This window comes from Ranitomeya variabilis, chromosome 1 (genome assembly GCF_051348905.1).
Source record: "Ranitomeya variabilis isolate aRanVar5 chromosome 1, aRanVar5.hap1, whole genome shotgun sequence".
In the NCBI taxonomy this organism is placed as follows: Eukaryota; Metazoa; Chordata; class Amphibia; order Anura; family Dendrobatidae; genus Ranitomeya; species Ranitomeya variabilis.
The window spans coordinates 365,846,524-365,874,290 of NC_135232.1; the positions used below are offsets into that span (position 1 = coordinate 365,846,524).

Below are 27,767 nucleotides of genomic sequence, written 5' to 3' on the forward strand. Positions count from 1 at the left end.
CTTATCCAGGTGGAAATCAGTAGCCTTCCTACTAGCGCCTGTATGTTGTAGTCCCTCCCTGCTGAGCAACTCGGTAAGGTCCTTACAACTTTCGTGGATGTTTCTGATGTTCTTCCTCTCTGTCCCCCAGATGATATGGATAGGACAAACCCGTATGTCTGATGGCCTGAGGCTTGTTTATAGGGACCCAAGAGACGCCCTGACCCCCACAATTTGCCACTGTGTCTTCTTAGGTATTTAGGTCGGGCAGCCAACTTGGAATTGACTGTCCTGCCGGTCTCTGAAGTAATGCGTAGAGTCAATTACTCCCTCGGTGTTCCGGCCACCGGCTACGCGCCTCAGAAGGAGGCAGTTTTTACAGGGCAGAACTCCTTCTGGTGTTTTCTCCTTGTGCTGTGATCTCGTTTCTCACTCACTACAACACAGTTCTCTTCGTGTCCTTTCTTAGGATGCTGCCGCACGTGGGGCAGGCGCAGCTCCGTGTCTTTGTATCCCGCTAGGCCTCTGTCAGGATCCCACCCCTGACAGGGACCCTCTGTCTGCAGCTCAGATGTTCCTCCTTTTCCCCCTGTCTGCCTGACAGGTACTCACTGGGTTGAACCCAGACAGCGTCTGACTAACTCTCTATCCAAACCACCAGTTTTACCCTTCTGTGAGGAGTGCCCTACTAGATAGGAGCGTAGCTCCCCCTGGTGGATTGGAGTGTGAAGTGTGGTGTATGTTTTGTGATACCTGGAAGGATGAACTCCTTTATTACCTTCAGACGTAATATCGCTCCCCCAGGTGGAGAAACGACATTACTGCAATGACCAGGACTCTGGGGCGCTGCACAAGCAATGCTAATATTCAGTGCCACATCCCCTTCATAGCAGGCACAGTGTCCTTTTCTTACTGGCTGCTGTGCCATGAATGGGCCCGAGCTACAGCAAAGCTGTCCTTACAGATGAGTCGCTTTATTCTGTGATCAGCAAGGTAGTCCTGGTAGGTGCTCTCCCACAAATCAAACACTAACACTTTTTCACACATTTACCCATAACAACTTATGGGCATGTTTACGTCTGTTTTTTGGGGACTGATTGTCCAAAAAGAAGGAAAACTTGTCCTGTTTTGATTGATCCATACCTTTTCAAGTAAGTAGGTCAGTGAAAAAAATGGAATAAGTCTCAGATGCCATCTGAGTGCTGTTTTTCTTTTTTGTTAATAAGTAGGAGAAATGAATAAAATGTATTTATCTTCTATTTGCCACTCTGATGATGAAAAGTGACACCCACCATAAATAGCTGATCAATAAACTGATGAAAAATGGTCAGTTTTCTCTTGTACCCCCAACAAACGGACATCTAAATAACGACTAAGGCCAAATTCACACATGTGTGAAACATGGACTGTGTTCAGATCACTATACCCAACCACAACATAGGTTCTCCCAACCTTAGCTAACGTCCTGTGAAGCAAGTAGATCAGGACAGGAGCTGGGTATTGTGATCCAAGCACGGTCCGTGTTTTCCTGATGTGTAAATTCAGCCCAATACAGAAAGGGGTTGTTAGTCTCTTTAATGTCAACAATTAAAATGAATAAAGAATATATGATTTTTTAATTTCCCCCTTTTTTTAATTCTTCCAGAAAAAAACTGACCTAACCTATCATACCTCAACACCAGCCGCCTGTAAACATTTGTGGAAATGTGGGGTGGAAAACCAGGCTTTTTACAAGTGAGTCATTACTAATCTCGCACATGATGTCGTTACTTTGTGGACTTATATCTATAGTGAGGGTTAACACAATTTTATTGTGAAAATAAACTTTATTTTTCAAGGCAGTTTTTGCTTTGTAACAGAATGGCACACATTTGTATAATTTTAATTTTTTTTTATAATAAATTATTCATTCTTAGGTATGCAAAATCAAGTCAAGTAAAAACGGTGACGAGTAGCAATATATTTTTTAAGGGGAGTCGGTATCGTTATTGGTAAGTATTTGGACTTTATCATATTTATTGTGCAGTTCTAAATGAATAACTAGATTCCTTCTTGGTTTCTGTTAATATTATGAATTTTATTTATTTTGTTTGCCTTTATATCACTAACATATCCCACGGCCTTCTTGTCATCAGTTACTGCATCAATGTTTTTTGCATCTACTTTACTTAATGAAAAGTATCATCTCCTTCATTTTTGTTAGTGATCCAAATGTCTGTGACAGTTTTCTAGTACATTGCAAATTGTAATCTTACTGCTAGATGGCAGCAAATTGATTGTTGCTATTCTATATAGTGTTGGGTCTGCTTCATATATATCAGATAAATCCAGTCTGTTGTCTTTTGTCTAAAGAAGGCATTATACATTAAATGTCTGTCAATCGAATATTGAAATTTGGCCAATGTCTTATCTTTGGGAAATCGGACATGCCAATCGCAATCTTCACACGACAATCTGTTGTCTGGGCCCCCTTAAACATTTGACTGTTGGCTAATATCAGCAAGTCCAGCCGACATTAGTCTAATCTGTACGGTGGGGGAAATAAGTATTTGATCCCTTGCTGATTTTGTAAGTTTGCCCACTAACAAAGACATGAACAGTCTATAATTTTAAGGGTAGGTTAATTTTAACCTTGAGAGATAGAATATCAAAAATAAAATCCAGAAAATCACATTGTATAAATTATATAAATTTATTTGCATTTTGCAGTGAGAAATAAGTATTTGATCCCTCTGGCAAACAAGACTTAATACTTGGTGGCAAAACCCTTGTTGGCAAGCACAGCAGTCAGACGTTTTTTGTAGTTGATGATGAGGTTTGCGCACATGTCAGGAGGAATTTTGGTCCACTCCTCTTTGCAGATCATCGCTAAATCATTAACATTTTGAGGCTGTTGCTTGGCAACTCGGAGCTTCAATTGCCTCCATAAGTTTCCTATGCAAAATGTAAAAAAAACAAGGCAACACTCAGCTGTCTGCTTTACCATGGCTGGTTATCAAAAATAGAGGTGCAACCACACTGTTTTCATTTTAAATTATTTAAATAAATAATTTTTTTAAAAAGGCATGTGGTCTCCCCCTATTGTTGATAACCAGTCAAGGTAAAGCAGATAGCTGTGGGCTGGTATTCTCAGGCTGGAAAGTTCATGGATATTTGGCCCTCCCCAGCCTAAAAATGTCAGCCCACAGCCGCCACAGAAAAGGTACATTCACTATATGCGCCAATTCTGGCGCTTAGCGTGGCTCTTCCAACTTGTCCTGGTGTATTGGCAAGCAGGGTAATATGTTGGGGTTGATGTCAGCTGTGTATTTTCCGCTAACATCAAGCCCAGAGGCTAGTAATGGGGCGGTATCTATCAGACACCCCCATTACTAACCCACTCAGTAATTGAATAGTTAAAAAAAACATACACAGGGAAAAATACTTTATTTGAAAAAAAAACTCCACAACAATTTCCCTCTTTCCTCTCTCTCTCTCTCTCTCTCTCTCTCTCTCTCTCTCTCTCTCTCTCTCTGTATATATATATATATATATATATATATATATATATATATATATATATATATATATATATATTGTAAAACAAAGGCTCTGCCGTAATCCATAATATGGAGAAGACTCCCCCACACTAGCCCTTGAACGCCCATTTATTAATAAAATGATCCCACAAAGGAATCCACGTCCATCTTCTTTGTTTCCGGCGCCTGTGAATAGCAGTAAAGCTGCCACTATGCATAAGTGCTGGCTGATGAATACTCTCATCAGTGTCGCCTGCTGTCTCTGTTTTCAGCAAGAGTAAGAGACGCCGTTAACAGTAGTAGTAATCTTGTCACCACTGGTCGCACCCACTGTCTCACACGCTGTCATCTGTCTGACAGTGTGGGAACCGTAATACCCAGCGGTTGTGACCGGTGCTCAGAGCCGGTGTTTCCCACGCTGTCACACAGATGACAGCGTGGAAACTGTTGGCTGTTTGGGCCTCCCATTCACTTGAATGAGGTTCAGGATCAAGTTTGGTACCATTCTGGTACCCTAACCAAACTTTTTTATAAAGTTCGGCCGAACCCGACGGACCTAAACATTCACGGATCCACCCATCCCTACTGAAAGCTGATTCGTGCACCTGCTAGCATCTATAGTAGACGTTTGTAAAGGATAATTTGTGGATTAAATCCGCGCTGCCACAATGATACAAATTCAGATATGATGAAGAATTTTTGTTGTTTATTCAACGTGTTTCAAGGTCTTTCTGACCCCTTCATCATGTCTTTGTGGTAATTTTCCTGATGAAGGGGTCAGATAGACCTTGAAACGCGTTGAATAAACCACCAGAATTCTTCATTATACACTTATATGAAAAAGTTTGGGCACCCCTATTAATCTTAATGTTTTATAAAAATTGGTTTTTTTGCAACAGCTATTTCAGTTTCATATATCTAATAACTGTTGAACACAGTAATATTTCTGCCTTGAAATGAGGTTAATTGTACTAACAGAAAATGTGCAATCTGCATTCAAACAAAATTTGACAAGTGCATAAGTATGGGCACCCTTATCATTTTCTTGTTTTAAATGCTCCTACCTACTTTTTACTGACTTACTAAAGCACTTTTTTTGGTTTTGCAACCTGATTGAGCTTTTAACTTCATAGCCAGGTGTATGCAATCATGAGAAAAGCTACTTAAAGTGCCCACTTGCAAGTTGTTCTCCTGTTTTGAATCTCCTCTGAAGAGTGGCATCATGGGCTCCTCAAAACAACTGTCAAATGATCTGAAAACAAAGATTATTCAATATAGTTGTTCAGGGGAAGGATACAAAAAGCTGTCTAAGAGATTTAACCTGTCAATTTCCACTGTGAGGAACATAGTAAGGAAATGGAAGAACACAGGTACAGTTCTTGTTAAGGCCAGAAGTGGCAGGCCAAGAAAAACATCAGAAAGGCAGAGAAGAAGAATGGTGAGATCAGTCAAGGACAATCCTCAGACCACCTCCAGAGAGCTGCAGCATCAACTTGCTTCAGATGGTGTCACTGTGCATCGGTCAACTATACAACGCACTTTGCACAAGGAGAAGCTGTATGGGAGAGTGATGCGAAAGAAGCCGTTTCTGCAAGCACGCCACAAACAGAGTCGGCTGAGGTATGCAAAAGCACATTTGGAGAAGCCAATTTCTTTTTGGAAGAAGGTCCTGTGGACTGATGAAACCAAGATTGAGTTGTTTGGTCATACAAAAAGGCGTTATGCATGGCGGCAAAAAAACACAGCATTCCAAGAAAAACACTTGCTACCCACAGTAAAATTTGGTGGGGGTTCCATCATGCTTTGGGGCTGTGTGGCCAATGCCGGCACCGGGAATCTTGTTAAAGTTGAGGGACGCATGGATTCCTCTCAGTATCAACAGATTCTTGACAATAATGTTCATGAATCAGTGACAAAGTTGAAGTTACACAGGGGATGGATCTTTCAGCAAGACAATGATCCAAAACACCGCTCCAAATCTACTCAGGCATTCATGCAGAGGAACAATTACACTGTTCTGGAATGGCCATCCCAGTCCCCAGACCTGAATATCATTGAACATCTGTGGGATCATGTGAAGAGGGCTGTCCATGCTCGGCGACCATCAAATTTAACTGAACTGGAATTGTTTTGTAAAGAGGAATGGTCAAAAATACCTTCATCCAGGATCCAGGAACTCATTAAAAGCTACAGGAAGCGACTAGAGGCTGTTATTTTTGCAAAAGGAGGATCTACTAAATATTAATGTCACTTTTCTGGTGAGGTGCCCATACTTATGCACCTGTCAAATTTTGTTTGAATGCAGATTGCACATTTTCTGTTAGTACAATAAACCTCATTTCAAGGCAGAAACATTACGGTGTCCAACAGTTATTAGATATATGAAACTGAAATAGCGGTTGCAAAAAAAAACAATTTTTAGAAAACATTAAGCTTAAGATTAATAGGGGTGCCCAAACTTTTTCATATAACTGTATCTGAATTTGCATCATTGTGGCAGCACGGATTTAATCTAGAAATTATCCTTTACATACGTCTCTGAGAAGGTCGCGTTGGATCTGCAGGAGCCGATACACACATGCTTTTGCTTTATGCCATCAGGTGAGCAGCTCCTTGTTAAAAACTACAACTAATCCGAAGGATAAGACCCTATTTGCGCTTTGTTATCTCCTTAATTTACTAGCATCTATAGTAGGACAGAGAAACACTGTATGAAACATTTCTCTGTTCCACACTGTGACCTCTCACATCGAAAGTAATATCACCATATACAAAACTGACATTGTGGAAAATGGTGAAAGAAAAACGGACTTTTATATTGGACATGTGTAAGCTGGCCCTAACTCATGTTTTGTTTTCATAGTTCAGGATCTTAATAATATGCTTTTTATTTGTTATTATTGTACCATTGCAGGTTACAATGTATTCCCCACCAGTGATGAGCGAGTATACTCGTTACTCGAGATTTTCCGAGCATGCTCGGGTGGTCTCTGAGTATTTGGATGTGCTCGGAGATTTAGTTTCTCTCGCTGTAGCTGAATGATTTGCGGCTGCTAGCCAGCCTGAGTACATGTGGAGATTTCCTGTTTGTTAGGAAATCCCCACATGTATTCAGGCTATCTAGCAGACGCAAATCATGCAGCTATGGCGACAGAAACTAAATCTACGAGCACATCCAATTACTCGGAAAATCTCGAGTAACGAGTATACTCGCTCATCAGTATTCCCTACATATTCTATTCGTATCAATAGCTGACTAGAAATCAGAGAAATCTTTAATCTGCTCTGCTGCTAGACCTACAGTGCCTTGCGAAAGTATTCGGCTCCCTGAAACTTTTCAACCTTTTCCCACATATCATGCTTCAAACATAAAGATACCAAATGTAAATTTTTGGAGAAGAATCAACAACTGCAACACAATTGTGAAGTTGAACGAAATTTATTGGTTATTTTAAATTTTTGTTGAAAATCAAAAACTGAAAAGTGGGGCGTGCAATATTATTCGGCCCCTTTACTTTCAGTGCAGTAAACTCAATCCAGAAGTTCATTGTGGATCTCTGAATGATCCAATGTTGTCCTAAATGCCTAATGATGATAAATATAATCCACCTGTGTGTAATCAAGTCTCCGTATAAATGCACCTGCTCTGTGATAGTCTCAGGGTTTTGTTTGAAGCAAAAAGAGCATCATGAAGACCAAGGAACACAACAGGCAGGTCCGAGATACTGTTGTGGAGAAGTTTAAAGCCGGATTTGGATACAAAATGATTTCCAAAACTTTAAAAATCCCAAGGAGCACTGTGCAAGCGATCATATTGAAATGGAAGGAGTATCATACCACTGCAAATCTACCAAGACCCGGCCGTCCCTCTAAACTTTCATCTCAAACAAGGAGAAGACTCATCCGAGATGCAGCCAAGAGGCCCATAATCACTCTGGATGAACTGTAGAGATCTACAGCTGAGGTGGGACAGTCTGTCCATAGGACAACAATCAGTCGAACACTGCACAAATCTGGCCTTTATGGAAGCGTGGCAAGAAGAAAGACATTTTTCAAAGATATCCATAAAAAGTGTCGTTTAAAGTTTGAAACAAGCCACCTGGGAGACACACAAAACATGTGGAAGAAGGTGCTCTGGTCAGATGAAACAAAAAATCAAACTTTTTGGCAACAATGCCAAACGATATGTTTATTAATAATAATAATAATAATAATAATAATAATAATATGTTTGGCGTAAAGGCAACACAGCTCATCACCCTGAACACACCATCCCCACTGTCAAACTTGGTGGCAGCATCATGGATTGGGCATGCTTTTCTTCAGCAGGGACAGGGAAGATGGTTAAAATTGATGGGAAGATGGATGAAGCCAAATACAGGACCATTCTTGAAGAAAACCTGTTGGAGTCTGCAAAAGACCTGAGACTGGGACGGAGATTTGTCTTCCAACAAGACAATGATCCCAAACATAAAGCAAAATCTACAATGGAATGGTTCACAAATAAACGTATCCAGGTGTTAGAAGGGCCAAGTCAAAGTCCAGACCTCAATCCAATCGAGAATCTGTGGAAAGAGCTGAAAACTGTTGTTCACAAACGAGCTCCATCAAACCTCACTGAGCTCGAGCTGTTTGCCAAGGAAGAATAGGCAAGAATTTCAGTCTCTCGATGTACAAAACTGATAGAGACATACCCCAAGCGACTTGCAGCTGTAATCGCAGCAAAAGGTGGCGCAACAAAGTATTAAGTTAAAGGGGCCGAATCATATTGCATGCCCCTCTTTTCATTTTTTGATTTTCCACAAAAATTTAAAATATCCAATAAATTTCGTTCAACTTCACAATTGTGTTCACTTGTTGTTGATTCTTCACCAAAAATTTACATTTGGTATCTTTATGTTTGAAGCATGATATGTGGGAAAAGGTTGCTAAGTTCGAGGGAGCCGAATACTTTCGCAAGGCACTGTACTTTGCCAAACTTGTGAAAAACGCAAGAAATTGTTTTACTTTATGGTTGTGGAAGTGAATGAGGTCATTATGGTAATCTAACTTCACGTATCATGAAGGATATGGAGCATATCACTTACACAATATACTGTATATCACCTATAGGGTAGATGATAAATTTATTATTACTGGGGGGTTGGACTGTTGTGATTCCCCTGCCGAGGATGTTTTAGACTGTTTCAATAAACTGGATTTTATGGGACAGTGAGTGCCACCCTTATTCTTTCTTCACTCAGACTATTGGTATTGTTTTTTCTGGGTTGGCACCCGAGAGCCGGGGCACAGATGCCTACAGTGACTCTGACCCCGGAGTCAGGCGTTTTGGCGCAGGTGCTGCAGCGGTGCGGATTGCTTTCTTCTTTGCTTGTGATAATATTATAGTGAAGACAGGAGGCAGGGATTTCTTTCAAGCACGGCACGCTCTTGAGCCTGGAAGAAATCATTAACATAATGAAATAAAAGTTTATTTCTCCACATCTAGACAGCAACAATGAGGCTATGAGACAAGATTAACATAACTAGACTATGAGAATAGATTAACATTTCTGTTGCCTGTATGCCCATAGCAATAGCTGAAAAGTGTTCCAGGTGGTGACAGATTCTCTTTAAGTTAGGGGGGGGCCAGGTTTGCCTGTCCCAATTTGGGGGTTTTGCATGAAATTATGTCCAAATTTGCCTTTTTTTTCCTTTTTTTGTGTTGTTCCAGTACACAAAAAGGAAATAAACATGTATATAACAAAGCGTGTAATTGCAATAATTTTATGGGAGAAATTCTTCAATTTCTGGAAAAATTTCAAGGGTGCCAACACTTTCGGCCATGACTGTATTTCTTCAGATGTCACAGCCCTTTTCTTTAGCTCACGGAGGTATGTGTGCTTACCATACAGCTCCTATGTCAGTTAAGACACAGGTCTCAGGAGCTGTGTTTCCTCAGACTGCAGCTTGTCCTGACATATGATTGGCACAGGCTGCAATCTGAATTGCACGATGGGGGCCATTTTATTACATTCTTGGAGAACTACTTTAGTGGTCAATCCTAATTAGAGGAAAAAAAGCCATACTTTCATTCGAAATATGCTCTACCTCATATGCTGCCAGTCCAAAGGTCTCCGCCGGAAAATAGTTTATGATATCATTGCTTCCAGGCCAGCCAAAAGCAGAGCATTTGACGTTGAAAATGACTTGAGTATTTTAATAAATACATTGTTTTGTGTATCATCATTTATTTATCAGGGTTAAAATTATTGCATTGTATACAGTTTATTCATGTGTATTTACTGTATTTTATTTATACATCTATTCAGTGGGAAAGTTGCAAAAGAAGTTGTAGAGGCAAGCTCAAAAATCCAGAGAGACCCACCAGAAGTTCACAGGTAATACATTGTAATGATAGCCTCATAACTAGGGTAGACAACAGTAGATCTTGATCTTCTGATAGATCTCTAAAGGCCCTCATATACATTAGATAAAAGTTGGCCTTACCCATTGATTTTTTCAGGATCCAGCTGACCATCATATATATATGGGGGTCTCCTAACTCATCCCTGACAGATGATAGTAGAGAATGTTCTTTCCTATTGAATTTTCACTGTCAATCCTTTTGTTACCGGCACATACAAGCAACTGCCAGAAGAGTCAGATAGTTGCTTTCTCATAGAGAACAGATGAGTGCTCTGCCAAATTTTCCTATGTATGGTGGAGTCGGGAGAGATATATTTTATAATGCGCATTAGAATCTCACTAATCTTCATTCCATAGTGAATACTGAAGTCTGGCGTCTTGAACCTAATTATGCTTCTGATGAACGTTTGCAGTGTACGAAACTACGTGTATACCACAGTATAACATAAAATATATGGAATAGCATAGCCTACTGCAATATTCTGTATAACAAAAAAGGTATTAAAGGTATGCCAATGCATATGACAATTTGGACACTCTTTTGGGAAATGGCAGGTATATGGAACAAGATCACAAATATGAGGTGAATAGAGCCTAAAGTAGATGATACAGGTACTGGACTAATACCTGGGTAATTGCTTTATCTACAGTGCAATTTCTGACCCTTTTTTATTTCTACAACAGATTGGCTGATGTTAACTTTACATCAGTGTATTAGATCTACTCACATTGTGGCTGTGTGTAGCTAGAATGCTAGGCTGGTGTCATGCTTTTATATACTGTAAAACATTGAATCTACTCGGCATATGTTCTGGGTGTTTTTGATATTCCTCCTGTATTATCGGCATTGGTTTTCTTTTTTTTTTCTTTTTTCTAGATCTCTAATACCACACAGTCGCAGTTCCTATTCCTTAAACAAGCAGCTTATTATTAATATGGAGCCACTTCAGCCACTCATTCCATCTCCAAGTGAGGAGGAGGAGGAAGAAGCCGAAGCTCCACAAGAGGAAAGTAAGTGTATTCTACACATACAATTACACCACTTTGCTTATCTCATGCTATAGGTGGTTGGTTTTTATTTTGTGTTCAGTTTGTTAATTCATTTAGTATATTTTGCTTAGGTTGAAGCCCTAAACATTAGGTCATCTAAACAGGGCAGCAATCATCCATTGAATGAACAAACGCTCAGTCAATGGCATATTGCGTCTTTTTATGTGACCTTAAAAATAATTGTCAGCAACATATCATCTGGTGTCAACAGGGAATGCACTGCTGACAATATGCAAACTGGATGGGTGTCACTTGATCTTATTAAAGCATCACTCCATCGTTTTTTTTTATTTCACCGCTGGAGTGGTGCTTAAAATCCAAGTCCCCTGCCCCCTGTATGATACACACCTTTCATCATTTCAGTCTATCTTCTACAGTTTGTGACCTGCCGGCTGCTCCAGTGTTTCATGGAGAGAGCCGGAGGTCTCTAATCAATGTAAGTCTATGAGAGCCTTGTCCTGGCCTAGTTCTGGCTCTCATAGAGTTGTATTTAGAGTTTGTGATGTAGCTTCTGAGTTGCAGCCACTCTGAAGCTGCGCTCACAAAATGCCGCCGCAAGACCGGAGTGATGCCAAAGAAAGGTGAAGACGCTGGAGGGTGTGTATGAGACCGGGGCAGTGACATTAGATTAGAAGCACTACTCAAGCACCGAGAAAAAACCCGATTGGAGCTTTAATAACTTGATCATCAGAATATAGTTTGCATCAGCCAGTGTGAGGGTATGTACAGACAGAGAGTTTTCAAAAACAGGAAAATTAACTCTACAAAAACTCCCCAAAGGAAGAGCCTTTCCACTAAAAAACTTTGAATGTTTTTGAACTCCTGAAAATGGTTATGTGCACGAAACTTCCTTTTCCGGTGGGCAAACCCACCAATTTTTTCAAGAAGAAGGCGATTAAGGAAACTGGCGTTTTCTTTTTTGTAACTAAAATGTCTTTAGCATTTTTTGTGGTCTTTTCCAGGGCACTTTTTTAATTGTATTTCCATTGTTTTTGGTACATCTTTCTTACAGGTGATTTTGAAATTTTTTTACTCCATTAAAGAAAGAAGAAAACGGCTAGCGTTTTTTTAAACAAAATTGCTGGCAAAAGGTGTCTTCCAGGCATCTTTGAGCATTCACATTGACTTCTATTCAGCCTCTTTAGAGCGGAAAACGCCTGACGCTCAAAGTCTGAACAGATGCACATCAAGTCATTTTGATATAGAAATATATATGTTCATTCTCTTCAACATTTAGTTAGCGCTTTTTCAGATAGGTTTTCAGAGCAGAATCTGTACATACCATTTTAGACATGTTGAGTTTTTCGGGAGGAACATGCTTCAGAACACACCTATTTGTGTCTTTTCATTTGTTTCCTGAGCACTTTATGCAACGTCTTTGGCCATCATTTTTTTTTACTTGTATTGTATAAACAAATGAATACTGGCATAAAAGTTTTGGTGAATCAGGCCTCTTGTGTGCACATTATGGTCCTGCACAGCTTTTAATGAGTCAGGGGAAGTTTGTAGTGCTTGCACCTCTGTGTGCACCTCCCACAAATCTTAGTCAAGTCTATTCTGGAGTAAGATATGTGATTGTGTATCGAATGGTGCTGGTCGTCATGACTTGACAAGAAGGAGTCCCCAAGCCCTGTCACGACAATGTCCCTCCCCAGCTTTTGTTGGAGCTTGGAAGAGAATGACATGAAAATGCCAAAAGTCGCTTTTTTTGCACAACTTCGGGTTACGCAAAATAATGAGCGTTTCCAAAGCTTTTTTTCACCACAAATCTGATGAAAAACCTTTGATGAATCGCCCCTATGACTTTTAGACGTACGTGAACTTGTTGGGTTTTTCTAGAAGAAGACGCTTCATGATAATGAAAAAATGTCCAAGTATGGGATTGACAAGGCTACGGTTAGGTGGATTCATAACTGGCTCAGTGATTGTACTTAAAGATTGGTAATAAATGGTTGCACATCCAATTGGAAAAGTGTTTCAAGTGGGGTACCACAAGGCTCTGTCCTGGCCCCACTGTTCAACATTTTTATAAATGATCTAGATAAGGGAACTGAAGGTAAACTAATCAAATTTGCAGACAATGTAAAGCTTGGAGGAATTTCTAAAGGTCCCTTCACACTAAACGACTTTGCAGCGATAACGACAACGATCAGTGACGTTGCAGCGTCCTGGATAGCGATATCGTTGTGTTTGACATGCAGCAGCGATCTGGATCCCGCTGTGATATCGCTGGTCGTTGCTGAAAGTTCAGAACTTTATTTGGTCGTCAGATCGGCGTGTATCGTTGTGTTTGACAGCAAAAGCAACGATGCCAGCGATGTTTTACAATGATAACCAGGGTAAATATCGGGTTACTAAGCGCAGGGCCGCGCTTAGTAACCCGATATTTACCCTGGTTACCATTGTAAAAGTAAAAAAAAAAACAGTACATACTCACCCTCTGATGTCTGTCACGTCCCCCGGCGTCCGCGCTGCTGCTCAGAGCTTCCTGCACTGAATGTGTCAGTGCCGGCCGGAAAGCAAAGCACAGCGGTGACGTCACCGCTGTGCCCTGCTACTGCTGGCGCTTACACAGTGCAGGGAAGCGGACGCCGGGGGACGCGAATGTAAGTATGTACTGTTTTTTTTTTTACATTTACAATGGTAACCAGGGTAAACATCGGGTTACTAAGCGCGGCCCTGCGCTTAGCAACCCGATGTTTACCCTTTTTACCCGGGGACTTCGGCATCGTTGGTCGCTGGAGAGCTGTCTGTGTGACAGCTCTCCAGCGACCACACAGCGATGCTGCAGCGATCGGCATCGTTGTCGATATCGCTGCAGCGTCGCTTAATGTGACGGTACCTTAAGGGTGATCAATGAGTGGAACCGGCTGCCACGAGAGGTAGTGAGTTCTCCTTCAATGGAAGTCTTTAAACAGAGGCTGGAGAGACATCTGTCTGAGACGGTTTAGTGAATCCTTCCTTGAGCAGAGAGTTGGATATGATGACCCTGTAGGTCCTTTCCAACTCTAATATTCTATGACATGCCAGCTTCTTTTGGTCTGAAGTGTCTTTTCTTGCATCTTTTTAGTCATTTTCTGAGCACGTTTTGCGAGGTCTTTGACTACCAGCATTTTTTTTTTTACTTCTCTTAAATACAGAAGATGGTCAGGTCACTTCTTTTAGCTGCTTCATGTCTTTAGAAACTTATAGCGGTTAAAATAAGCTCACAAGACTGTGTTTTTACATTCTTTTTAATGTTTATTTAGCCCTTCTTCAGCTGGGTTATGGAGTGTACCCACCTGATAAAGGCATCATGTGCAAGTACCCTTACAGTATGTTCCCGTGAAGTTTTTTGAGGTTTATAAACAATGAGTTTTTGTAGAAGAACTGACTTCAGAAAAAGCTCCTTGTCAGGGCAGTTTTTAGATGAGCTTTGCTTTTCCTGGAGTGAGTTTAAAAAGCTTCGGAAGAGTTTTTTCCCTGAAGCATTTTTTGCAGCTCTTTGACTTCATAGTTTCTAGTTTGGAGCATCAACTTCAAAGTAGTGACATGCACTTTTTTCCCCACGGCATGGAAACCTCTTCAGGAAAAACATGGGCAAATAGCTCCTCATATGAATAACAAAAGTGGATTTCTCATAGAAATTAATAGAAAGAACATTTTCCAAGTATTTTTGTAGGATAATTTAGCATATTTTCCCTTAAAAGCTTCTCAAAAACATTTGTGAGAAAATAGCCTAATGGCATGTGCACTTGGCGTCTTTTAGACGCTAGAGCCGAGTTTTCTGAGGCAAAGCTGCTACGGGAAAACACCAGCTTCTGTTTTTATGAGGTTGCATGGCCAGCGACTTTGCCTTCGTTGTTGTAGCAGCATCTTTCACACTACGCTGATGAAGTATAGAGAGCAGGTGGTTTCCAAACAAAAGCCACCCGAAGAATGAACATGTTACTTCCTTAAGTTTGGAAAACCTGAAGCAGTTAAAAGACATGACATATGATGGAACATGTACACAGCAATGTTGTTTTGACATTGCTGTGAATTATGTTCATTTTTATGAAACGCTTTTACTTCATTTTTTCAGGAATCTGCCTGAAAAAGACGTCATGTGCACATAGAAAGTTCGCTTGTTGGTCCCATTGTTTTCTTCTTTAATTTCATCAAGGAAAATCTTGAGTTTTCCGTGGATCTCTGCAATAATGGATTATACTCTGCTATGATTTACTGAGAGTATGCTGTTCCTTTTCCCATGGGAAACTGCAAATGAATTCCAGTACCTGCCTTATTGCACAGAAAATTTGACCTAACCGTCTGTGTATAAATATTGTCTTTACACTCCCTTAAGTGAATATATGTTTTCACATAATGTACACTATCATTATACAATGCAAAGTATTCTTGACTTTATTTTAGTCCCTGCATCAGAGTGACCTGAAGTCATTATTTTTAATTGACAAAAATCTGTCTTCATAATTGTAACTGAAATGATTCTAATGTGTCGTAAACTCATGAGTTAGCAGACTGTAATAATGTCATCAAGGAACTGTTTCCACAATATGCAATAACCACTGGCCGTTTATATATTTTCTAACATTTCGTTGCAATTATCAGAACAAATAGATTGGAAGTTGAGGCCTAAGGGCTCATGCAGTAGTCTGTGGCTATCGGTCTGACCATGGACCACAATGCATGGCCTGACTGTGGATTTCTCGACCCGAGCATGAGAGTCTCGTAGAAATATATGAATCTGTCATTCTCTGGTCAGGAGACCTGTGGTCAGTTTCTGCATTGAGATCCATGGTCAGACCGAGATCCACAAATGTCTGCATAAGCCCTTAGGCTGAGGCTAGACTGAAACTTTTTATAGCTAGACTATTTTTCATACAGAAATTATAGCATGGAAAATATTTTGAAAGTGACACGAGCAATTTGTTTTTACCGTAGAACTACTTTTTAAAGTCCTACTTGGCACTATTCAATACATTATTATGCATAGGGATTTTCAACCTTCTGAAAATATCTAATTTATAATTTCTTATGGCAGTCTTCTGGTTTTAAGAAGTCTCAAATATTTGCACAAGCTACATTTTGGCTAAAATTGTTAATATTTGCCCTTTTCAACTGGCCTCAACACATTTTAGCTAAACCACACAAAACTTTTAGAAGGAGGAGGAACCACCAACATCCCAACAGATTTACTATAGTTTACCTCAAAGTTGCTTAAATTATAAATTATAGTAGCAATTTTACGGTATTTACTCCAGCTCTTAGCTGCCACAGATTTCAGATTGTTTTGCTGCATGTGCCTCCCTATGTGACTCCAGATGACTTTTCCTTCAGACTGGAATAAGAAACACCAGTTTGGTGAGTTGGCCACCAAGTGCTGCCTTATCCTACTTTGGTAACACTAGTTATACATGAGTAGCAAAAAGACATCTGTGACATATCTGATATCTGCTGTACATGTGCGGCACATCGAGCAAGGAGTTCCTGCCAAGCGCCCTACATTTACAGCACAGTTATGGGGTCTGCTAAGAAGCTAAGCTAGTGTCATCAGGAGCGTGTGTCTGCCGTATATTATAACTGACTACAATTGCTCCTAGCATCAATTATGGCCATTTGACCCATGGTGCCGTGGTCAATAGCGGCCACAGCATTTAGAAGGTTGTGAGAGGGAGAAGGCTTTCTCCTTGACTGCATTGGCCCACCCATTATGGAATTGCAGGGTGCCAATGGTTGCTATGGTACCTGTTAGGCTCTGCCATAAGTAGGGTCTAAAGGCTGCTGTCAGTGTGAAACTGACAGGTCTAAAACGATGCCATGTAGAAATATTTATAGCGTATTAGACCAGCGAAAGTTCCACAGTGGGACGAAGTAAAAAAGTCCATTAAAATTATAACAAGATTTCATTTTAATGTATTTTTTGTTTTCACTGCATAATGTTATTAAATCTGTAAAGCAACTGTGGGTCCAAAATGATCAGTACACAGCTAGATCATTTTCTTGGGGGGAGCTAAAAACGGGTGACTTTTTCGTGGCTTTTGCTGTTTGAGTACCTAAAGGTTTCTGCAAACGCGACATGGCGTCCACAATCTATTCCAGACAAACTTACACTATAAAAGTTAAAAGCTCCTTCTGCTCCGAGCTCTGCCCAAACAATATTTTCCAACCACATATTGTGTATTGCAGCGATCTGGAGAAATTGGATGGCAAGTTATGGAATTTATTTACTCCTATTAATCATTGTTAAAATTTTAACATTTGAAACCAAAGCAACATTTTAATGGAATTTTTTTTATATTTTAATTTCACAAAGCTTTCATTACTTAAGGGTTACCAAACTACCTGAATGCAGTATTAATTAGCTTGTGGGGTGCAGTTTTTAAAATGGGGTCTCATTTCAGGATTTTCTTACCTATATGCCCCTTAAAGTCACTTTCAAAGAGAAGTGGTCACTATAAAATCGGTTTGGTAAATCTATTTCATAATAATTGCTTCTAAAATCTTAAGTCTCCTAATATAACAAAATAAAAGGACATTTGAAAAATGATGACGATGTAAAGTAGACATATAGTGAATAAATCCTTTTGTGTCCCATAACTTTTTGTTTTAAAGAGGACCTTTCACCAAATTTGGTTTTATCAGATAGTTTTCACTGGGGATGTGTACATGTTCTACCTGTATGATGCTGCCCAATCATAAGCAGACATCAATACTCAAAGGAAAGAAGAACACCCACCCCCACTATAGCTTAGAGAAAGTTTCTCAATCTGATCTCCTGGTCTAACTGCCTGCTTGAATCAATGTGAGTGGAGGGGCTGTGTAGCTGAGTTCAGCTTTGTCGCCTTACAAACCCTTCTATAAGCTCTTCTCCTTTCATAGCACGGTCATCTCTGTTGTACTGCCCGTTCCCCTACAACATCTGTCTGGAGCAAATTCAGTAATCATACTTATGTCTGCTGTGCTTAAGCAACTTGTAATTACTCTGCATTGAGATCAGGGCTGTCATGACATCTTGCACAGTAGAGGTGTCTGATCTATGTTAAGGCCCCGTCTCACATAGCGATTTACCAACGATCACGACCAGCGATATGACCTGGCCGTGATCGTTGGTAAGTCGCTGTGTGGTCGCTGGGGAGCTGTCACACAGACCGCTCTCCCCAGCGACCAACGATCAGGGGAACGACTTCGGCATCGTTGAAACTGTCTTCAACGATGCCGAAGTCCCCCTGCAGCACCCGGGTAACCAGGGTAAACATCGGGTTACTAAGCGCAGGGCCGCGCTTAGTAACCCGATGTTTACCCTGGTTACCAAAAAAAACAAACAGTACATACTCGCCTTTCGGTGTCCAGGTCCCTTGCCGTCTGCTTCCTGCTCTGACTGAGATCCGGCCGTACAGTGAGAGCGCAGCGGTGACGTCACTGCTGTGCTCTCACTTCTCACTGTACGGCCGGGAGTCAGTGAGAGCAGGAAGCAGACGGCAAGGGACCTGACGGACATCAGAAGGCGAGTATGTACTGTTTGTTTTTTTTTACATTTACGCTGGTAACCAGGGTAAACATCGGGTTACTAAGCGCGGCCCTGCGCTTAGTAACCCGATGTTTATCCTGGTTACCAGTGAAGACATCGCTGGATCGGTGTCACACACACCGATTCAGCAATGTCAGCGGGGCCTCAACGACCAAAAAAAGGTCCAGGCCATTCCGACACGACCAGCGATCTCGCAGCAGGGGCCCGATCGCTGGTACGTGTCACACATAGCGAGATCGCTATGGAGGTCGCTGTTGCGTCACAAAACTTGTGACTCAGCAGCGATCTCGCTAGCGATCTCGCTATGTGAGACGGGGCCTTTAGTCCTGTGTAAGATTCAATGACACCCTGCTCTGATCTCAATGTAGAGTGATAACAAGTTGAGCACAACAGATAAGTGTGATTGCTATCACATCTCAGTATGACAGTGTGGCAGAGGAGCAGTACAGAAAAGGTGACCTTGCTTTGAGCAGAGGAGAACTAATCTGATGGTTTGTAACGTGACACAGCTAAACTCAGCTGTGCTGCCCCCCTCCCCACAAGGACCTTATCTGAAAGGTGTTAGTTATCTGTGCTTTCTAATCATGCAGGAAGTTAACCCAGATGATCAGACTGCCTGCCATTACATCTCACGCACTGAGAAACCTGCTCTAAGCTATGGGGGGCATGTTCTTCTTTGTTCTTGTTTCTGCTTGCTTATGGTTAGTCAGTGTTATACAGAGAGTAGAAGCACATGTATCCACTGGGAAAACAATCTGATAACACCCACATGGACTTGGAAGTTAATTCCTTAGGTGCCAAATACCTTGATTGCTAATATCTCCATCTCCGCGACCGAGAGGCAAAATTAATATACATATACGGTATATATATATATATATATATATATATATATATATATATATATATATATATATATATATATATATATATAAAACACTTTAATTCTGCTCTGCAGCCCCTGTTACATCGTGTGTCCAGGTCAACATGAAAAATTTGGTCAAATGTCCTTTGTAAGGGCATAAAAATTCAAAGTTTGAAAATTGCATATCTTTCAGCAAATTTCACATATTTTTAGAAATAACTGCAGATATTTTCAACCTAAGAATGTTACTACCATAATGTACAATATGTCATAGTAACATAGTAACATAGTTAGTAAGGCCGAAAAAAGACATTTGTCCATCCAGTTCAGCCTATATTCCTATATTCCATCATAATAAATCCCCAGATCTACATCCTTCTACAGAACCTAATAATTGTATGATACAATATTGTTCTGCTCCAGGAAGACATCCAGGCCTCTCTTGAACCCCTCGACTGAGTTCGCCATCACCACCTCCTCAGGCAAGCAATTCCAGATTCTCACTGCCCTAACAGTAAAGAATCCTCTTCTATGTTGGTGGAAAAACCTTCTCTCCTCCAGACGCAAAGAATGCTCCCTTGTGCCCATCACCTTCCTTGGTATAAACAGATCCTCAGCGAGATATTTGTATTGTCCCCTTATATACTTATACATGGTTATTAGATCGCCCCTCAGTCGTCTTTTTTCTAGACTAAATAATCCTAATTTCGCTAATCTATCTGGGTATTGTAGTTCTCCCATCCCCTTTATTAACTTTGTTGCCCTCCTTTGTACTCTCTCTAGTTCCATTATATCCTTCCTGAGCACCGGTGCCCAAAACTGGACACAGTACTCCATGTGCGGTCTAACTAGGGATTTGTACAGAGGCAGTATAATGATCTCATCATGTGTATCCAGACCTCTTTTAATGCACCCCATGATCCTGTTTGCCTTGGCAGCTGCTGCCTGGCACTGGCTGCTCCAGGTAAGTTTATCATTAACTAGGATCCCCAAGTCCTTCTCCCTGTCAGATTTGTCACTACAAAACAATGTCAGAACCACTGGGATAGGGATCGTCTGTGCATACTAAGGCTATGTTCACACTTTGCGGGCTTTGCCGCGGATCCGCAGCGGATTTGACACTGCGGATCCGCAGCAGTTTTCCATGCAGGGTACAGTACAATGTTACCCTATGGAAAACAAAACCCGCTGTGCCCACGCTGCGGATTTCCGCGGGAAAAGCTGCGCGGCTTTTCTGCGGAAAAAAAGAAGGAGCATGTCATTTCTTGGTGCAGAATCGCAGCGGTTCTGCACCCATAGAAATGCATTGATCCGCTCACTTCCCGCATGGGGCTGTGCCCACGTTGCGGGAAGTTAAGCGGATAATGTGCGGGTGGTACCCGGGGTGGAGGAGAGGAGACTCTCCTCCAGGCCCTGGGAACCATATTTTGGTGTAAAAAAAAGAATTAAAATAAAAAATGATGCTATACTCACCTCTCAGCGCTGCCCGCGGCGTCCGGTCTCAGTTGCTGTGCTTGCAGGACCTGTGGTGACGTCGCGGTCACATGACCGTGATGACGCCGTGGTCACATGACCGTGACGTCACGAAGGTCCTTGTCAGCACAGCCGCGTGCAGCGCTGGGGAGATCGCGACGTCAGAGGGTGAGTATAGCCAATTTTTATTATTTTTTACATTACTATTGATGCTGCATATTGCTGCATATGCAGCATCAATAGTACAGGAGTAATCCCGCAGCGGAAACCGCGGAACAAACCGCGATAAATCTGCAGGGATAACCGCAGCGGTTTTGCCCTGCAGATTTATCAATTCCGCTGCGGGATTAACCCGCAGAGCAAGCCGCAACGTGTGAACGTGGCCTAAAGGTGTTGCCATATAATGTGGCACATGTTTTGATTTGAAAATTAGGACTCTGTCAGAAAGGTCAAAATTGGCTTCGGCACTAAGGGGGTCGAAAAAAGAAAGCTACTATCGTGCTTTAAAAAGGAAAAATATATATTACTGTAAAAAAAGGGCAAGCAGAAATTTTCTATGAAGCAGTCAGTTCAGTATCTTACATCAGTATTTGTAAGCCGAAACCAGGAGAGGAACAATCAGAGGAAAAGTATAATAGAAGCACGTCACCACCTCGTTATCACCCACTCCTGGTAGGGGCTTACAGATACTGAGGTAAAATACTCACTAAATACTGATCACGTGAACGTGGCCTTACTTTCCTCGGAAGGAAATGTTTTATTCGTCTTCTCTTTGCAGCTTGTTACTGTGCTCCCCGGACTTCTCAGTCACACTTTATTCGTACTACTGTTGTTCCTTTTGATTTTAGCAGAATTCATCATACAATGGATGCCACTGGTGCACAGTTAACCCCATTGGGTTTTAATGATCATGGTTTTCATTATCTTGAGGGGAACAACAGCACTACTAGGAGTTAATGAGCAAACCAACTTGTAGGGATGGCTTGTTACTCACATAAGCAAGAATCTCAGACTTTGCTTTACCAAGAAGGCTAAAGCTGCTTCTCTGCTGCTGTTTTGTAATGCATAAAACAGTAACATCGCATTTCGGGGCCTCCATAGTGCCTGTTTGCTCTTCAATTTCATTAGAATCGCTCTCCAAAGTTTTTCTTTTTTTGTATCTATTTACACATTTAAAGAAAGACCATTTTGTGCATTTCGTCAGAATCCTACAAACTGAAGCATGCAGGATTCAGTTTACAAGGTATTACATAATAATGATATATAAAAAAAAGTTATACCTAGGGAAAGTGTCTGGTTTTCCTACGACTACTAATGAAATCATTGTGTACATTTTTACGTTTGCTGTGAAGGAGCAGAATCTTTTCATTTTCATGATACCTATGGGTAGTAGGTTTATAGTTTATACAAAAACAAGAAAAGAGACATGCACATACGCAGGGATCAACATATAAAGTTACAAAATGTTATTAATGTCAGTTGACCATACACTACAAATATTAAAAACATTTAAAATCACAAAAAAATGTAAGCAGATTGCATCCAGATAGATAGGGGGAGAACACAAGCAAGGGTCCGCTTGATTACCTGGAGTCCCTAAGTCATATATCTCAAAACATTGTGAAATATCAATAACAATAAACACTGTGATAAGCAGTCATTTATACTTAATCTAAGACACCTGATGATTGGTACCCAATATAAATATAATTTAATGTCAAAATACACCAAGGGACAGACCAGAACAGCCCCAAGTGTCCTAGATAGAAAGCAAGAATTGCATAATGTCTTACCAATACAGATGCCTACCAGACAAAAAGTCTAGCAGACAGATTTGAAATTTTTCAGACAATCACCAAAAATACCCAATGGACATGCTCACATGCTACACTCGTAAGTGTTTGTTAAGAGAGACCAGGATCAGTAACTGGCGCTCATGCAGCCCACCCGACGCGTGTCGTCATCTCACTGACCGCTATTGCAATATTTATACACTCACATATTACAGGATTTGTCACAGCTGATGAGCAGACCACGCCGGAATCTGGCGCCATTACATCCTCCAGGTCCAACTCCCGGAAATATCAACCGCGCATGGGTAAGAATCACCATGGGGATCAGACGGCGTACACTACAAAGCGCATGGTGATTCTTACCCAAGCGCGGTTGATATTTCCAGGAGTTGGACCTGGAGGATGTGATGGGTAAGCAATCTGCTTACATTTTTTTGTGATTTTAAATGTTTTCAATATTTGTAGTGTATGGTCAACTGACATTAATAAAATTTTGTAACTTTATATGTTGATCCCTGCGTATGTGCTTGACTCTTTTCTTGTTTTTGTATTGTCTGTATTTTTGACATGCAGCAGGTTGAACACATAAATGATTATGTTTGATGGTGCCCTCTATCCTTAGTTTTTGCTATAAGGTTTGTAGTTTATGTAATATCTTATGTAGCATAGGACAATCGTGTGCTATAGTGAAAGAAATAAATGTATATGTGAGGTATCATATTCTATGTACAGTCACATCAGTCACATGCTGCTTCCATATAAAGGTCAGATTATGACCCAAATCAAATCCAGTTTGATCAGGACAACCATGTTTATAAACAATTCATGTGGTTTTGCTATGTTTTCTACAAACTTTAGGCTCTTCTTAATAATATTTTTTTATTTATTATACAAACAAAGAAGATTGCAAAATGGAACTAAAGTGGTATTAGAGGAGACCTGCCACTTAATTCATGCTCAACAAAACATAGGCAGCATGAATCAGAGCCTGACTACACGAAAGAAAGATGTCCGTAAGATCTGTAATTAGTGCTGTTCATGTGTAGTTTACTGTACTTGTATACAATAAATGAACAAAATGGCATGGGGTCCCTCCGATTTTAATAACCAGCTAAGGTAAAGCATCTATCTATCTATCTTTGCACATCTAACACCTAAACATCTGCCATTTCTATCCTGCATTTTATTCCACTTGGACGGCACACGGACGACACACTTTGTAATTTCTGTGCACGTGTGTGGGACATATTCATATCCATGCTGGAAAAAAATAGACATGTCCACGTGTAGATTGTGCATGTGTAATTGTCCCCAGTATGTAAGAACTATCCTGAGGAACTTCCATTTTAGAGCTCATACCCTTCACCATAAAACAAAAACTCTGATATTGGTTCAGAAAAGTGGGACAAGTGTCATGCGATTTTTATCACTGAGCATTCGAATAACATCTGATTTACATGCGAAAGTGATCCAATTGCAATGCAATTTTAACATGAGCTTTTACATAGAGCAGTTCTCTGCAGTTCTCTGTCATTTACACATAAATTTCAAAGGAAATATTATTCTCATATATACCGTATATATAGATTAGATACAGATAAATAGATATAAATATGTGATTGAGATATATAATCAGTGCTTTGCCTGTTTAGCGTACTGTACATGTATTTTTATTACTAAATTATTTTCTGAAAAAAATGGCGTGTGGTCCCCCAAACCTTTATTAACCAGCAGAGGGAAAGTGGACAGCTGGGGGATGATGTTTATAGCCTGGAAAGGGGGTAATACCCATGGAGCTTCCGAGGCTATTAATATCAGCTCACAGGTTGATGTCACCTTTGTATTGTCAGGTGACATCAAGCCCAGTGGTTAGTAATGGAGAGTCGTGTATATGACGCCCTCATTACTAAACCCATAGTCAAATTATGAAAAAAATAACACCCGGAATAAAGTCCTTTATTTTAACAAATGACACAGACTCCTTTATGGGCTCTAAATTAACCAAAAACAGTTATACTTACCTTACATCTAAATGGCAGGCTGCATGGTTGCATCATGTGACCATACAGCCTGCCATCCAGCAGAGACACTGAGCTGCACGTGGTTGCTCAGGTAAGTGCCTCGCGGTGACGTGCTAAAGTTGAGTGGATTTCATATCCAATAAAGTCCTTTGACCTCACTGATGTCATCGTGAGCGTGAGAAAGTTCTCAAGCTAGCGGTGCCTTCAGAAAGATCATCGGCGTTCAGAGCAAAGAACTCACGCCATTTTTTTTCCAGAAAATAATTTATTAATAAAAATACATGTACAGGTCCTTCTCAAAAAATTAGCATATAGTGTTAAATTTCATTATTTACCATAATGTAATGATTACAATTAAACTTTCATATATTATAGATTCATTATCCACCAACTGAAATTTGTCAGGTCTTTTATTGTTTTAATACTGATGATTTTGGCCTACAACTCCTGATAACCCAAAAAACCTGTCTCAATAAATTAGCATATCAAGAAAAGGTTCTCTAAACGACCTATTACCCTAATCTTCTGAATCAACTAATTAACTCTAAACACATGCAAAAGATACCTGAGGCTTTTAAAAACTCCCTGCCTGGTTCATTACTCAAAACCCCCATCATGGGTAAGACTAGCGACCTGACAGATGTCAAGAAGGCCATCATTGACACCCTCAAGCAAGAGGGTAAGACCCAGAAAGAAATTTCTCAACAAATAGGCTGTTCCCAGAGTGCTGTATCAAGGCACCTCAATGGTAAGTCTGTTGGAAGGAAACAATGTGGCAGAAAACGCTGTACAACGAGAAGAGGTGACCGGACCCTGAGGAAGATTGTGGAGAAGGACCGATTCCAGACCTTGGGGAACCTGAGGAAGCAGTGGACTGAGTCTGGCGTGTGCAGGAAATGGGCTACAGGTGCCGCATTCCCCAGGTAAAGCCACTTTTGAACCATAAACAGCGGCAGAAGCGCCTGACCTGGGCTACAGAGAAGCAGCACTGGACTGTTGCTAAGTGGTCCCAAGTACTTTTTTCTGATGAAAGCAAATTTTGCATGTCATTCGGAAATCAAGGTGCCAGAGTCTGGAGGAAGACTGGGGAGAAGGAAATGCCAAAATGCCTGAAGTCCAGTGTCAAGTACCCACAGTCAGTGATGGTGTGGGGTGCCATGTCAGCTGCTGGTGTTGGTCCACTGTGTTTCATCAAGGGCAGGGTCAATGCAGCTAGCTATCAGGAGATTTTGGAGCACTTCATGCTTCCATCGGCTGAAATGCTTTATGGAGATGAAGATTTCATTTTTCAGCACGACCTGGCACCTGCTCACAGTGCCAAAACCACTGGTAAATGGTTTACTGACCATGGTATTACTGTGCTCAATTGGCCTGCCAACTCTCCTGACCTGAACCCCATAGAGAATCTGTGGGATATTGTGAAGAGAAAGTTGAGAGACGCAAGACCCAACACTCTGGATGAGCTTAAGGCCGCTATTGAAGCATCCTGGGCCTCCATAACATCTCAGCAGTGTCACAGGCTGATTGCCTCCATGCCACGCCGCATTGAAGCAGTCATTTCTGCCAAAGGATTCCCGACCAAGTATTGAGTGCATAACTGAACATTATTATTTGATGGTTTTTTTGTTTGTTATTAAAAAACACTTTTATTTGATTGGACGGGTGAAATATGCTAATTTATTGAGACAGGTTTTTTGGGTTATCAGGAGTTGTATGCCAAAATCATCAGTATTAAAACAATAAAAGACCTGACAAATTTCAGTTGGTGGATAATGAATCTATAATATATGAAAGTTTAATTGTAATCATTACATTATGGTAAATAATGAAATTTAACACTATATGCTAATTTTTTGAGAAGGACCTGTACAGTAAGCTACACAGACAAAGCACTGATTATATATCTCAATCACATATTTATATCTATCTAAAATTTCAGGGGATCCCACTCCATTTTTTTTTAGAAAATAACTTATTTAGTAATAAAATACATGTACAGTAAGCTGCACACGCACTGCACTAATTATATATGTAACTGACATCTTTATATCTATTCTATGTGTATATATTGTGAGATATAGCTCACTAACACATTGGGGAATACTCGCTTGGCACGGGATTCAGGCACGGTTTTCTCACATAAATCAGTCCATACGGTTTATTTAAACTTCATAAACCACATAACGTAAAGTTCATTTTGATACATCCACGAACATGTCATGACTCCCAGTCTGTTCATGTAGCAGATAAACTTCTCTGCCGTATATTAAAATCCCCCTTGTCTGTGGTTACCTTCCAGGAGCCCCGCTCCTCTCGCTGACTCCTTGTCAGTCCTCGCTTCGCCAACACAGAAGCCGTCACAGACCGTCCAGGTCCATTGTCTCGCCAGGTGCTTCCAGGAAGACTCCTCTCACAGGAGCTTCCAAATACAGACCGTCCAGGTTCCCAGTCTCTCAGGTGCTTCCAGGAAGACTCCCCTCACAGGAGCTTCCAAACACAGACCATCCAGGTCCACAGTCTCTCAGGTGCTTCCAGGAAGACTCCCCTCAAAGGAGCTTCCAAATACAGACCGTCCAGGACCACGGTCTCTCCAGTACAGACCATTCAGATCCAAACACTCTCACCCCTGTGACCAAACCCTGGTCACATTATGTAGCTTGTAACCACACCCACAGGTGAGATATGGATCACATGGGCTGGTCACGTGATCCTGACATCACTGCAGGTCCTCAAACACCCGCACTTCCCGCAGGAAAAAGGGGTACAGTGAGCACCCTCACCCAGTGGTGAGGTTTGTGGGTAGCCAGACCCTCCCATCTCTCATAGCTACCCGCAACACGGACCCAGTTGCACTAAACGTCATCTTAGTGCTCATGTGCACCAAAGACAAAATACTCCGGGTTGCATTGCAGGGAGCAGCACCCCATATTATAGGGAGGCTTATGGCGCAGAAGACCTCCTCTGCGACACATACCAGCCATTCACCACAATGCCAGACACTGTCTCAATATCCCCATTAAGCCTCCATGCGTGTCCTGGGGAGCACATACAGCGTCCCCTAGCTGTAATAGGGGTCACTGCATCACAATATGTATTTTATTCTGTCAAATCACGCTGTGATTTTACTGTACGTAGCAGATGAAATGTCGT

At 41.1% G+C, this 27,767-nt stretch overlaps 1 protein-coding gene across 2 annotated transcripts in view; it reads left to right on the forward strand.

The window, feature by feature from the left end:
- FRMD3 (FERM domain containing 3) overlaps window positions 1-27,767 on the forward strand; it is a 279,111-nt gene that overhangs the window by 228,949 nt on the left and 22,395 nt on the right. For both annotated transcript variants that reach the window (XM_077248986.1, XM_077248987.1), the window contains exons 10-13: window positions 1,625-1,713; window positions 1,896-1,970; window positions 9,809-9,877; window positions 10,783-10,916. In XM_077248986.1, coding sequence (XP_077105101.1) covers window positions 1,625-1,713; window positions 1,896-1,970; window positions 9,809-9,877; window positions 10,783-10,916 — 367 coding nt within the window. The remainder of the gene's footprint in view (window positions 1-1,624; window positions 1,714-1,895; window positions 1,971-9,808; window positions 9,878-10,782; window positions 10,917-27,767) is intronic.